General features: G+C 39.2%; 1 protein-coding gene across 4 annotated transcripts in view; it reads left to right on the forward strand.

The window, feature by feature from the left end:
• Positions 1-14,992, forward strand: part of RAP1GDS1 (Rap1 GTPase-GDP dissociation stimulator 1) — a 104,438-nt gene that overhangs the window by 24,043 nt on the left and 65,403 nt on the right. For 3 of the 4 annotated variants that reach the window (XM_050896219.1, XM_050896221.1, XM_050896222.1), the window contains exon 2: positions 13,707-13,814. In XM_050896219.1, the coding sequence (XP_050752176.1) occupies positions 13,707-13,814 (108 nt within the window). Of the gene's footprint in view, positions 1-12,868; positions 12,885-13,706; positions 13,815-14,992 lie in introns of those variants that run through there. The other variant, XM_050896220.1, reaches the window with a different exon arrangement.

Consider the following 14,992-nt stretch of genomic DNA (forward strand, 5'->3'; position numbering starts at 1 on the left):
AAAGAAAAGATGAAGCTGAGAGAGCTAACAGTTTTAAATGTGCTGTTTCTAGACTGTTCTGTTTCTGTAGATTAATTTTCTTCTGTTTGTTTTCTATCACCTGTTCTCTGTTCTTGCTATCGTGACTTGACAAAGTGTCTCTTGCTTGCTAGATTAAAAATGCTTCAGGCAGAAATCATCTGGAGGGACAGAAGAGGAAGGGAAAAGAAAGAGGACAAAAGAACATAATAAAACAGCTAACATGAATGAAAAAAAGAGCCAGTAAAGAGATGCAAGCCCTGCTAGTTGCATGTGTGTGTGCATACACACATGCACACATAAACTTTTCTTTTCTATGCTCCTGCTTTGTATGGTTGTCTATATGTAATATAGCATTGTAGGGAATGATAGCATTGATTATTATTAAGGTTACTCCTTTATTTACAAGATCCTGTTTCAGTCATTCACTGACTTCAGGAAGAGCTGTATTCTATGCCAAGTGTCTGCTTTAGGCTGTCCATTTTCATTTGCTTGGTGGGTTTTTGTTTTACCATTAGCAAGAAACAGGTTTGGACTATTGTCTGAAGTATCAGTAGTCATTTAAGAGACTATTTTGGTCCTGTTGTTTTTCCCCACAAAATTTTTTTCACTCTGTGCATAGGGTGGGTAGTAATCCAGGATAATCTGGTGACGGAGACCTCCTGTTGCCTCAAGGACCCTACTTGGAAGCCATGTCATAAATTAAGGAGGGGTGGGCATGTATGGAGAAGAATTGGTCTGACAGTTAATAATTGAATGTTCCCACAAAGAACTAGATCCCCCTCTCCCCCATGACACACAGTTCCTGTAGGACAATATGGTAGGCAATTTTTTAAACCAAATATATCCCTGGTAATCTCTTATCATATCTCATGCTTTTTTGATACCTACCTGTGATGTGTTGCAGTCTGCTTTATAGAAGTGCTGAGGATAATTCATATCTGCATCTGAAGACTCAAAGGAATCCAGAATGTGCAGTAACTCTGGAACCTGAAAATCAGGAGCTATCTCATGTTGGAAACCTCAAATTCCCACGCAAATACTTTGACCTTGAATTTTCCAAGTTTCAGTTCTCCCATTCACTCACATAGTATATTGATTCCATCTTACCTTATAAATACCCTGTGAAAACAAGCACATTAATATCTTTGAAACACTATGATATAATGTGATGATAATAACTTCATAATTACCAATGAGAAAGGAAGTAATCCTTCAGAACAGGATTTTTTAATAGTATCTGGTAAATAAGACTAGAACCACATGCCAAGAAGGAGGATAAAAGAAGACATTAAGTAGCTGTTCTTTGACAGAACATTTGACCTGAAAGAGATAGGGGTCCCTTGGAAAAAACAGTATTCATCATGTGTACATCTTGGCACGCACTGTGTTGTATGGCAAATATTTTACACGGTCAAATATGTGTGGGTTGATTGAAATCTGGAACTTTCTGTGTTTTTAATACCTGGCTATGCAACCTAATATCACTCTAGCAATTTTTTGTTTGCAGTAGTGTATGTATATACTATATGTGTTTGTGTGTGTATACACACCTATCTCTAAGATAAAGGAATTATGGAGATCTTATAACACGGAATACGTGCAACTTTTGCACAGATACATATTTTACTTATTTGGAGGATTGCATTAGTAATAGTATATGTTTAAATCTAACCAGCTTAAGGAAACAGTGACAAGTATGTGTATAACTGGAAAAAAAATGGAACTTGAAAAAGCTGACTGATGAGCAAAACAAAAAAAATCATTGAGATTGGCTTTAAAAGTCATTATTTTGTAAAGGATAAGCCTTTGAGTTGTTTCTGTTTACTCTTGTAATATCTAGTTTATATTTTCAAGTTTGTTTTTTTCCAAACATGAGGGCTAAAAAAATGTATATTGAGAAATGAAACCTGATATTCTCAGGTATTTGAGACTCACTGAGAGTCATGCCTTTGGAGAAATACCAGCTAACACATGATAATATTGTGATAATTGACAACCTGGGAATTGCATAATTTTAACTGTTCTTGGGAGCTGGTGTGGGAGGCCACCAAACCGAACAATTAATTTCCATAGTTTGGACTAAAAAGTCAGAATCTGGTTGACAAAAGAAAGAGGCTGTTGTCTTTTGTGAACCGAGTGCTGTGGCTACATACAGTGGCCAGCTGGTTGGCTCTTTCATAAAGCCAGTTCATTGCAGCCTGTAGTAGCTTAAATCCTGGAAGAAACCTACTTACTTCTTGGTGGCCACTCTCTTGTCCTTCAGCAGGGACTGACAGGGAGACGAGCAGTGCTGAAAGAAAGGATACCTGCAGCCTGAGCTTCAGCTCCCAAGCATTCTTCACATAAGCTGTCACATAATATATTGCCGCAGATCAGACCTATGGGAGGCAGGAGGAAGAAGGAGCGTAACACCCATCACACCCAGCAGGCAGAGGTGCGCAATGGTGCACTTACACAACATGCTTTCAAATCCTTAATTGTGTGTTTCCCTTCTTTTTTCTAAACAGCCTGTTTAGTGCATTTGTCTAGAGACAGCAGTGCCCCTGGCCTTAGTGCTTCTACACACCACGGCTAGTAGCATAGGTTTTGACACAATCTGTCAATGTGAGAACATTTTATCTATGAAATAACACTGGTTTTGTTAGCCAGTTACACAGAGTAAGAAAAATCCATATACACCATGATGCACAGGTATTTGTCTCCTGCATTAGCTGTATTCTCAGGGTATAAAAAAGTTGAGCCTTAACAGGACTCGCTATTTGAAGGGTTAGGTTGTGATATACATTTTATAATTTTCTTTTGTTTTTGACATACATCTATGCCTGAGCTGCTATTTCTGATGATGGTGTGATCTCTTCACCAGGGAGATGAGTTGGTACTTTTTTCATGTAAATACAGTAGGAGGGTTAGGAAGATTGCTACTTCTGTGCTACATTACCTATACAGATTTCCTTGAAAGACGTTTAGAGACTCCACGTAACCTAAGTGGGCAGATAAGAACTACACAAACTCCCAAGATGCTGAAGTTAGGCTTTTGACTATCTTGCAGCTTTTCTTTCTGTGTTATTGCTGGCAGTAGCTGAAGTGTCAAAGGACATTTCTGTTTTGTAAGGACACAGGGCAGGTACCCTGCCCTGCCTTAGCCTATTTTCTCCATATGGGAAAATTGCTGCAATGAACTTTGATTTTCCTCTATATTCAAAATTCTGATGCTGCTTTCCAGAAATGCAAGTACCCCGAATAGTAATTTGGAGAGACAAATCACTTAAAGATTGTCTTTAAAAAGCTTTCCAAAAAGTAAGGGAAAAGGGTAAGATCTATTCAGTAGGGTGACTCTGAAGAAATTAACTGCGATATGCATAAATTTATGAAATTAATATATTTATAAAAAGAGTCATATGAACATGTGATAATTAAACCAGAGGACACAGAGGAAAATTATGTATTACTTAGGGTAGAGACAATAAGACATTTTTCTTCCATTCAGCACCCAAACCATTTTTCTCTGAAATTTGACTAATCTTGATACAACGCATCACTTAGGATAAAGCAGGCATCTTACCTTCTTCATTATCAGTTTTATAATGGAGCATTGAATAAAGCCACTGAAGTGGATTCAGTTTTGATTGCAGACAATGTTGTGTGTTTCTTGCTTACTAAGGACCCAGTGAGAATTTAAAAGGCTTTTGTCTATCAGAAGTCCCAATTAGTATTTTCTGTTATGCCCTGCATGTCTCCTGGGTTTTCATAATGTGGGTCAGTGAAGATCAAGGACCTGGAGAAGATAAACTATATGAAAATAAAATGTGCAGTTATCTGTCCATTAAATGTAGTTCTTTACAAATTGGTAGCCATCTTGTGTATGATTTTGTCTACTACTCCTAGTAATAAAGTACCAGAAAAGATCTTTCCATAAACTGAGAACCATGTCATCTTTAGTTGAAATAATTACTTTTTCTATCATTAGCTGATTTTTAAATTAAATTAATCCAGTACAGATTCTCTTTTTCAAACAATATATGTTTTTTATTTATAAAAAAATCTATTTCATCCTTCTTTTAGGACCTGTTTTAAGCAAGAGCTTTTAGGGCTTTTGGTAAATCAGTAAAAGTTGTTACATTGAATTCACTGAATTTTGATCAGTTTCTTTGGACCTTAAGATAATTCCAGATCTTCAATGTTTAGTTATGAAATATAAAGATACCTAAATCTGTACCACATTTTCCTAGGGAAGGGACAAAAATCTTCCAAGATTCTGCAAAATCTTCTGAAATCTCATTCTTATAGTCTAGCCTTTGCAACTCAGGTTTTAAGTAATAGGGAAAGGATCATTAGCATGCAGAAACCAATTACAGCAGCTACAGATCAATATACCCTGCAATAGTGTAAATATGTTTGTATTAATATCTATTGTTTATCTGTGACCACAGTAAAAATAATACACAAAATTATTTTCAAAGATCTCAAATTTCCCCCAAGGCAAAAAACCAAAACAGAAAATAAGAAAAAAGTCATTTTAGCTAATCTCTGTTTCTGGTTATCTTTAGGGTTGATCCTTTTAATTCTACTTACGGACATGCTATTGAGGGAGTTCAGAAGTAGTAAAAAAAAACCCCAACACCACACTTCTTGCTTAAAATTAACCAGAATTCTACAGCAAAATGAAAATTTTGCATTGGCAAGAGATTCCAAGTGAACTGAATGCTGGCTGATGCTGCTTTGTTTAGGTTTCTATCCTGATTTTGAATACAAACTGACTAAGTAGTTGTTAGCATGTATAGGCTGACCTGATAATTACCAAAAATAATTAGGTAGCTTACTGCTCAGGTGGCAATGAGTCATAGTGTGTCAGTATTTTCAGGTAATAAAAATGAAGCTCCATGAGAGATCGAGGTGTCAGAAGAACAGATGTGGAAGCAAATGGATAAATGAAAGAGTAACAAGTCTCTAAGACCAGATGGTATATATCTAAGATTCAGAAAGTGTTTAAGAATGAAGCAGCTGAACTGTTGACAAAAATAGGCACTCTCATTAAAATTAGTTACTATGCTAGAAAAGTAGAGCAAATGTACCTAAATTAAAAACAGGTTGCAGCAAGAGCCCTGCAGTTAACGATCTATCAGTATTTCCCTAGAACTAGTAAAATTAGTTGGAAAAAAAATGTTAACCCACCTCAATGAACGTCGTAGGACAGAAACAAACAAGCAGGATTTCTGTTTAAAAAAAAAAAAGTTCCTCCCCAATTAAGATGTCTGGATTCAGGGATTTAAGTGTTAATCTGATTTAGGGCCAGGATCAGCCTTAGGACCTGTTCATCACCAAAGATGCAGCTCATAACACAGGAATTACCTTGCTGGCTGTGGAGAAACCACAGAACCCAAAATCTTTTCCAGCTTGCTGGATCCAAACAGATGGCCCAGTAAAGTCCAAATACATCTGGGGAGATTTGTTTGGCCATCTTTTCTTGGTGAACCAGAGCACTGAGGCGCAATGTGACAATGCAAAGGCCATATGGCCCACCTGTAGCCAAAAGGCAGTGCACCTAATTGTCCTATTTCTGACAGTGAATGACCAGTAGCTGATGCCTGGGAAAACACTGGGCAGGGCAGGGACAGGAGGTGGGCAAGTACAGGGTTGTATTCTCCCAACTTCCAGTAATCTGACGTTTAGGAACTTCCTAATGCAGAAGTTTTATGTGTATCATAGTATTAATAGCCATGCATGGACTTTAGTTTCCTCATAATTTTTTTCTAATTGAATAAATTAAATGAATCTGTTTGTAGTTCCATCCTCTTAACAGTTCCACAGTTTAATTACATGTGGTGTGAAAATATACTTTCTCCTCTTCAAGTTTTTTGCTTGATATTTAATTTTGGTATTCTAGTTGTTGTCTTAGGATAAACAGTAAATATTAGATTTCTTTTCATTACCTTAGTCCTATTCATTGTTCCATACATCTAGATCATTTTTTACCCTCAGTCATCTTTTTTTCAGAATGAAGAGTCCTGGCCTATTTAACTTCGAGTAGTCGTTCCTTACCTTTGCTCAGCCATATCTGTGCCTTTTCTAGTTCTGCAGCATGTCATTTGTAGCATGAGGTGCCTAGAGTTGTATGCAGTATTAAAAATGTGGGTGCATAGTAATCATTTAACAGTGGCAAAATAGTTTTCTATTTCCTGTTCGTTTCCCAACAAAGCTGTTGACCTTTGAATTCTCATAGACCATTTGTGCTGGTCTGTCCTTACCAGGTCTCCTGGTTGTGCATCCTCAGGCAGTTTAGATGACCTCCTGCTGGGGACAGCCCCAGGCTGCCAGCACACATCTTGCAGGGCAGCAGAGCAGAACCAGCACCCTGCAGCTCATGCTACACCCATGCACCCTGCAGAGATGCTGTGTCTTTCCAGAGACTCAAGGGAACAGGGATGCTTTCAGACTGCCCATTCCACTGGTGGCATTACTCACAGAAGGAACATCTCTAAGAACCAAAGAGGAATCCTGTGCCAGATTGTCACTTGGAAAGGTTACGTACAGGAGCACCAGTGCAGCCAAAAGTGTCTTGTTCAAACGATGCTAAGTGAAAAGAGCCACCTGCAGATATAACCAGCATGGCTACAGTGCCCATGGCTGTTTGTCAGCTTTCTGAGATGTGTCTCTCTGCGCCTGGAGATCCGTCTCTGACATTGCTGGCTGAACAACGCCTGGAGAACAGAGTCTGTCATTCTCAGGTGGCCTAAATTTCCACAGCAACCAGGCACAAGAGGGCCTGATAAGGAAAAAGGGCAATTGCTTACTTTGATGGCCAGCACCTCTGTCTCCCGACTCTGGCCTGCAATGCCATTGTGTAGCGGAGAAGCAAGATGGAGCACAGGTTCACGTAGCACATGCAGATCCATCTCCTGTCTGTGCCACGCAGTTGCTAATCCAGTCTGTGAGTATGTCAGATGTGGTTCACATCTGGGTTGTCCCAGCTGTGTCCTGGCAGCATGTAAAACACCGTATTCGCAAGGACCGGCTCTCAGCCAGGCCCATCTGTTTGCCATTCCTGAGAAGGGTAAAATGCTGTGGGAATCCATTGAGTCACACTGGACTTTCTTTGCTATTAGAGGAGCACTGTTACTTCTATTATTTTTAGGAGACAATAGCCAGCTAAGTCTCTCCTGGCATTACCTATGAAAAACTAATTCTTTACCACCGGCCTTTGCCAGCATATATCTACCTCCTGATTAGATGTCAAGTTTCAAAATTTCCTGGATGGGCTAAGAACAGAGAGTTGTTTCTAATGATGGATTTGGGTGGTTTGACAGAAAACACTGTACACTTGGGAGTGCTTGAGGGCAGCTGCTGCAAAGAAAGGAGAGGAGGGAGTATTTTTTGGCAATGGCCTAAACATGAGAACAAAGTTCTTTAGTCCTCAATAAACTGTGTGTATTTGGGGTATTTTGCATGTCTAGGCAGATAAACTGTTGTATGGGACTAGGTATCTTCTGACAAGGTATCCAAGGGGAAGTGTCTTAGCTTTTCCTTACGTAGACTCAAGAAGGACCCATCCTGTGCATTCCTGCTAGCTTATTCAATGTCCTGGGTACTAATGGGCTCTGATAATTTTGGGCCAGTCTTCTATGCTTTCTTTGGGGAAGGTGCATCTGGGGTCATTAAAAAACAAAGGCATGCTACAGATCTCACCAGCTGCTGGGCTTCCTACTGCAAAAAATAATTCAGGCCAAATACGCCTACTCTTCAGACAGCCAACTTTCAGGAGCAACAAACCACCCTCCTCCTTCCCCGCCCCGCCCCGGGAGGTTATCAGGGTTGGCGCAACGACTTGCGAGGTAGGCGTTACATACCACAGGGCACCTCAGGCACCACTGCATATGGTTGTGCATGGAGTGCTCTGGCGGTGGTGGTGGCATGGGGTCTGCATTAGAGTAGAAACACAGACGGTATCGGAAGCGAAGTGAAGAGCGTGGAGTAAGGATGGCTTGGGAGCTGGATGCTGGCCTAAATGGATTACGTGTCTGATCTTTGTGTCAGTTCCTAGGTTCTCAGATAATATAACCTCAGAATACACTTTTTGTCAAAAACAACTGTGGTGAGTCAGTGGTGGATTTTCCATATAGGTTAGTTTGTACTGAAATTCTAGGAAGTTGAAGTCCATATAAGAAAATTAAGTAATTTCTGAAGTCTAGTCCATGTAGATGTACACACTTAAATTTTTAAGACATTTATGCCTTTGTAACACAAGGAGACCCATAAAATGGTATCATTCCTTCTGCTCAGTTTGATGTCTCATTGTTTCCTGAGAGGCAGTGAAACACACTCAAAAGGCTCTGAGGCTAATACAGCCACTGTCCCTGTAATAGCAGAACTGCTTGAACTTCTTTTCTTATCTGATCAGCCTGTTTCAGTATGTCCCATTGCAATATCTATTAATTTTGAATTCTTTATCTCTTAAGTTGCATGTATAATGTAATAGTCCCTGTAATAACAACAGTATACTAGGTGTCAATCAAAAGATACAGGAAATGTTAATGATACATTCAAACAAAGTCTTATTTTTTAAGAAAATATCTATACTGGAAAAAGGTCACAAAATATATAAAACCAAACTGTCCAGACAAAAGCTGTCCATCTAAATACTCAGCTAAAACATTCTCAATAATTTTTTTAACGTCAGTCTTAGAAGATGGCTTTTTTGCGTACCTTGACTTTTTCTGTGGTTTGGATGAAAATGCTGTGAACTCAAGGCAAAATTAGCAAGTTGGTTCTTGTCCACAGAAGCTGCATCCCTAGATACACTATTGGGTACCTTGTAAAACTGTTTGCAGTCTAGCCAGCATTCCTGTGGCCCTGACCCTAAACAAGGTTGATCAACTACCAAATTTTTATGAGATGAAAGAACAGTTCTTCTGTGTAAAATAAGTTAGTGATTGAAAATAGGAATGAGTCACAGAAAAGCTCTCAGAAAAAAGGGTACGGTGAAATGAAATGGAATATTAAAGCATTCACTTATGTTCATTTCTGACTGTTTTTCTGTGTAAAAATGCCAGTGCAAGAGAGAGCAAAAGTTTGCGAGAGAGAGTAGTAATGCTGTGCCACCAAAAGCAATGCGGGCTACTATAGTATTTAAACCACCTCATTTTTATGAGTGTTTGTGCAGGAGTAGTTATCAGGGGAAAACAAAATGGAACAGTAGGTGGAATGGGCCAGAGGTCTGACAGCTCTTGCAAGACACCACTTCTTGACTTATCAGTTTGTATCGTTAGGATATACAGGATTAAGGTCTGTGGGATTCAGGGCTTTCTAATAAGAGAAATAATTCTGAAAGCAATCCGGTAAGCCAGGTGTAAGTATGAGTGACTCCCTGTGCTTGGGGTCATCAACAAAATAGGTGATACTTCTGTTAAACTTCTGACTTGATGCCTCACAAACTCAGGACCTGATACCAGATTGCTGAGCAACTGTGCCATAGGGAACATTACTAGCCTTATTCTTACCTTTACTGTCCTGATCTTGCCCCCTTAGATCTTCCCAACTAATGTGAGCTTTCACGTGACCTTGCATGTTGACAGAATCTACTTACTCATGTTTCCTTGACACTCAGCCAAAAAGATTCCTTACATTGTTTTTATCCGACGGGTTTTTATCTCTGAGAACCTGATCAGCCTATGCAGTAACAAGCCTACTGGAAACAGCTTCTGTAAAAGAGAGGAAGAGACAGAAAGGTAAGCAGGAGATGATCACAAGAAAACAACAGGGGTTTTGTACATGGAAGACAAGCATCTGCAGCTTCTTCCCTAAATGACAGGTTCAGGGCAACTGTGAAACTGCACAAGTCAGGAAGCCCTATGTGATTGTATGGTGAGAACCCGCTGGAACACTACAGCCCTTCCTCTCTGAATATCCCTGTCAGTGTAATCTCAAACTGTAAGGTTTTGTTCTTTTCAGAATAGCAAAAGGAAAAAAAAAAAGATAACAAAACCTCTGAATCTGTTTTAAGATGTATTTGCACATGTGCGAGATTCTCAGGTTTCAGAAGTAAATGTATCTTTCAATGTATTGAGCCTGTTTAGAAAGGAGACTGGCTTTGACAGAAAGAATCAAAGTGGGCAAATAAAGTCTTTCTTGAAGGGTGTTTTTTTCCCCTGTGCCCGTGGCCTTCTGACATTGTGCCAAGACATCTGTTGTTTCTACAGTATTCCTACTTAAGTTTTCTTTTGCACAGAAGGAGGAGTAAGTCTCAAGCTGCAGTAAGTTTAGAGTTGTAGGCTTGCTAGAAAATCAAGGATTATTGTAATTTATTTTAGAAACACTTTATGCATATGATTACAAATTTAATTTCTATTATTATTTTTAAAGTACGTATAGTATCCAGTCATATCTAGTGAATGGCAATTTGGCACATATTGCAACATAGTTTTGTAAGACATTTTAAATGTAACATGGCATACCATTGCCACACACATCCATTGATTCTTGAAGTGTGTGTCTAAAGTTGAAGTTAAATGTCCATGTATGTCAGTGGGATGTGCACATGCTCAGTACCATGAAAAATTGAGTTGTTTGTCCTAGGGAATGAAATATTTGGATAGTCACATTTGAAAATTTTGCCCCAAATGCATCATTCTGCATAGCATATGTAACTATATAGTATTAAAATAGTGGGCTTTGCCCAGAAAAACTTAACATGGCACCGAGCAGAAAGGGGAGGTAGGAAAAAAGACTGGGGAGACCTTGCTAACTCTATTGCAGGTTCTGATGTGGCACGGAGTGGAAGAAATTACAAGTACTTGAGGTAAAAGCACTTATCTCTTTGCACAGTAAAATGAAATAATAAGTGGGAACTTGTGATTTATTGGGCACATGCAAGGTAGAAGAGGCTATAAGAGAAAAATAAAGTCTGAGTGTGCTCTCCAATAACAATAGCCTCTCTCCATAGTCTGCAAAAACTGGTGTGAAGGTGAATTTCTTACCTATGCATTTTCTTCTTCCCCAGATTGTGGGAACCCCTGGTTTTTATATATATATACATAGTAGATTTAGTCCTCTTACTATAAATGGTGGCTACAGTTGCAAAGCTAAGTGTGTGAGTATACAGGGAAATGAGATGCCTGTAGGATGGAAGAGAATTAATGCTGTATTAGCAGAAAACTGAAGAGAAGAATGTGAGAGGGAGGTGAGTGAGGAAAGTATGAGAGGAGCTGGAGTGCGCAATGTTAAATTGTAGTACTGGGGCTGGTCATTGGGTACCCTGCACCTGTGTCGTTCGACAAATTCCAGTGATATTTCCTGAATAATTTATTTAAGAAATTAGACTTTACAGTGCATGTTCAACTCTACTGTTGGTTAAGCGTCATTCGATAAATGTGCTGCAGTAAGCCTGCTAGACAGTAACATAAGTCAGTACAAGGGAAAATGATAAATCTTTTTTTTTTTCCTTGGTAGCTTGTTCCAGGAGGTGTCAGTTCAGCATGGCGAGGAGAGGTGGTAGGGAGGCAGGTTTGAGATCTCAAGGAGCGCAACCAAGTACAGCTGCCCCAAAGGCTTTTACAGAGTTGCCTGCATGCTGCTGGCCCTCTGCATTTAGGAGTAATGGGATTCCTGGCTATAGTGTAGCTAAGGACGTGTTCATTGCTGAATAGACAAACTAACTGCCTGATAAACAATTTCATGACTAATTTCATACCTAAATACTGAGTACTTCAAAAATGAAGCATCTTACCTTTATCTATATGGGATATTGGGCTACAAAAGCATATGCTAATAAAAAATGGAGGTGGGACAAAAGCCACAGCAGCTCCAGGAGGAGTGAGATTCCACCCTCTTCGTGGGATGCCTGCTGTGTCTCCACTGGGCCACCAGTGCCTCAAAGACAAATAAAGGGAGGTTCTTGCCATGCCTCCTTTCCTTTGCATCATCCCATATGTGGGCAAGTGAAGAGGAGGCAAAGCACAGCAGCTGCCAACTCGTCTATGAAGGGGGCTTCCTACATTGGTGTGAAGCTCTAAGGCAGCACTGGCTGCCTTTCAGGCTCAGAAGACACCAGTGATGCATTGCAAAGGAACTGTACCTATGGTTCTGTAGGGCTTGGGTCAAGGCTTTTTGATTAGTCACTGGGGAACAAGAGAAAGCTAGACACTATTTAACATTGGAGTAACACTTTCTGCTTACTGACAGAGTTGGCATGGAAACTGAATCAGCACTCATTTTTTAAAAGGATGGTTCATTCAGAGTGAGGTTAGTCATCAGCGGGCAAACCAAAGAGACTCAGGCTGCAGCTGCTAACACTTACACCTTGCTCGTGAATAGACATAATATTCAAAGTGGTAGCAGTCATATTACCCCAACTTTTATCAGAAAAAATGTGCATCTATTGAGAATTATATTATGCGGTTTGGGTGTTGTTTTTTTTCTAAAGAGGGAAGAGTTATTTAATTATCTGAAATCCACAACAGAACTTTCTTATTTCTAGAAGATGCCTTATGTTTTTATGGATCAGTTGAATTTAAACAGTTAACACAGTTCATATAAACAGTTGTGCTTGTAACATTGTGGTGGAAAATGGCATGATACTTAAAAGACTATAAGCTTAGCACTAGGGATGTGTGAATGTATAGCCAAGATGGAAGCCTACACAGCATGCAGAAAATGGCATTTTCAATTACTTTCCCTTTATTGATGAAAAAATTCAAGATGTGCTTATTTCCATCATATTTTTTTTCCCAAACACAAGGACAGAAGCAAAGAAATGGCTGCTGGTTTTCTGCACCAACTAGGCTGACGAAATATTGATGGCTAAATTGCTGTTCAGTGGCATTTCATAAAGTGCCTGTTGGCATCCTGTTCTCAGATGCAGAATGATAAATGTGTATTTAAATTTGAAAAGTATAATTTCATCTATAGCCTTTGACTCTTGGCTTTTTGTATCCTTAGAATACAGACCATGCAAGCCTTCTTCATTGATAGAGGATCTTGTTTACTTTACAGTAACTGTTTACATCTGTCGTGGTTTAACCCCAGTCAGCAGCCAAGCACCACACAGCCGCTCCCTCACTCCCCGTCCCCCGCCCCCCTGCTCCCGGTGGGATGGGGAGGAGAATTGGGAAAGAAGACAGAACTCATGGGTTGAGATAAGAACAGTTTAATAACTAAAGTAAAATATAATATTAACAATAGTAATAATAATAATGAAATATAATAATAATAATAATAATAGTAATGAAAAGGAATATAACAAAAAAAGGGGGGGGGGGGGAAACCCAGTGATGCACAATGCAGTTGCTCACCACCCACTGACTGATGCCAGAGCTGCGATCCGTGCCTCCCGGCCAACTACCTCCTGTTTATATACTGGGCATGACATTCCATGGTATGGAATACCCCTTTGGCTAGTTCAGGTCAGCTGCCCTGGCTATGCTCCCTCCCAGCTTCTTGCACACCTGCTTGCTGGCAGAGCATGGGAAACTGAAAAATCCTTGGCTTAAGATAAGCGCTACTTAGCAACAACTAAAACATCAGCATGTTATCAACATTATTCTCACACTAAATCCAAAACACAGCACTGTACCAGCTACTAAGAAGAGAGATAACTCTGTCCCAGCCGAAACCAGGACAACATCCAAGGCTATAATGCTGTTACTAAGTTGATGAGGACACTGATTTCGCTTTTCTTTGTGTTTACCAAGCAGATAATCTAAGTGACGCCCTGAAAAAGCTGAAGATAACAAGCACTGACAGCACAGCAGATAGCTTGGAGGGATGCTTGGACTGTCTGCTTCAAGCTCTGGCACAAAACAGTAAGTTGTATGGACCTTTCAAATTTTAAATCGTATAATAAGATCAGTGAATTAAAATGGAGGTAGTAAAATGTGGCAGAAAGACTGACTCATGCAGTAGGGTGCGGGACTGGCTGTTCTGCATTTCAGGTTTTTTAACCCATATATCTGTAACATTCAGGTAGCATTGAAGACAGTGACAGTAAATACCTGGATATTTGAAACAGCTGTAGTCCAGTCCTTTTTCCAATATGAAGAAGTAGCACAATTACTTTTTCAATTGGTCACTCAAGAAACAAAGAACAGGGATGGACAAATAAGCCTGATAGGATGGGGAGAGGGATATGGGATCTGCTTGCTAATTCTGGTTAAAAGAGCATAGTTTCCTATTTGTAATGTATTTTTCCTCATACTTCTGATCACGTATTTCTTATTTCCAGTAGTTTCAATTAGCAGAAATAGGCTGGATATCCAAAGATGGTCCAAATTTGACATGTTGTATGATAACAAAAATAACTTAAGAATGCCACAAGATGTCTTTTTCACCAAAAGCTGTAGAATGTGTGTCCCCACTCACAGTAGGCAGAAAGGTACGGGTAAATGAAGATGACAGCTTATAAGACTTTTCCAAGTTTAACTTTCTTAGCGATTCAGATGGTGGCAGAAGAAAAATCTGTGTAAAATTTCAAGTCGAAAAACTTGTCAGGATAGATAGAAGCCATGATTAGAAATTCTTTATTTAAAAAAAATGTTAGTCCTTTGTAAATATCAATACACTCAAAAGTACATACTATTAATGTCTTGTTTCTTTCCTGCGATGGTGTTCTATAAATCACAGCCTTTTGGCTTAGCTGGTGTAAAATACTTCATGAGGTTTTTCACAATAGAATATAAGCACTATCCATATCAAATCAAATATGGATTATAATAGTCTCTGCATTTAATGGTAGTGGGTTTTTAATTTTGATTATTTTGCAAGGAGTTGTCAGCCAGGAAATTATAAAATATTTGGCTTTTAGGTCAACCCGTTTTTTGAAGATGCTGAATCATTTTTCTTATGGGTTTATTTACAAGGTATATCCAATACTTTAATCCAACTTCTAATTGGATTTGGTATTCCCAGTACTTTTAAGTCTAATATTTAAACAATAAGTACTAAAAAGAATATGGTATGAAAAATGACAAAGTGCTTAGTGTAA

Source organism: Gymnogyps californianus, chromosome 4 (assembly GCF_018139145.2).
Source record: "Gymnogyps californianus isolate 813 chromosome 4, ASM1813914v2, whole genome shotgun sequence".
Classification (NCBI taxonomy): domain Eukaryota; kingdom Metazoa; phylum Chordata; class Aves; order Accipitriformes; family Cathartidae; genus Gymnogyps; species Gymnogyps californianus.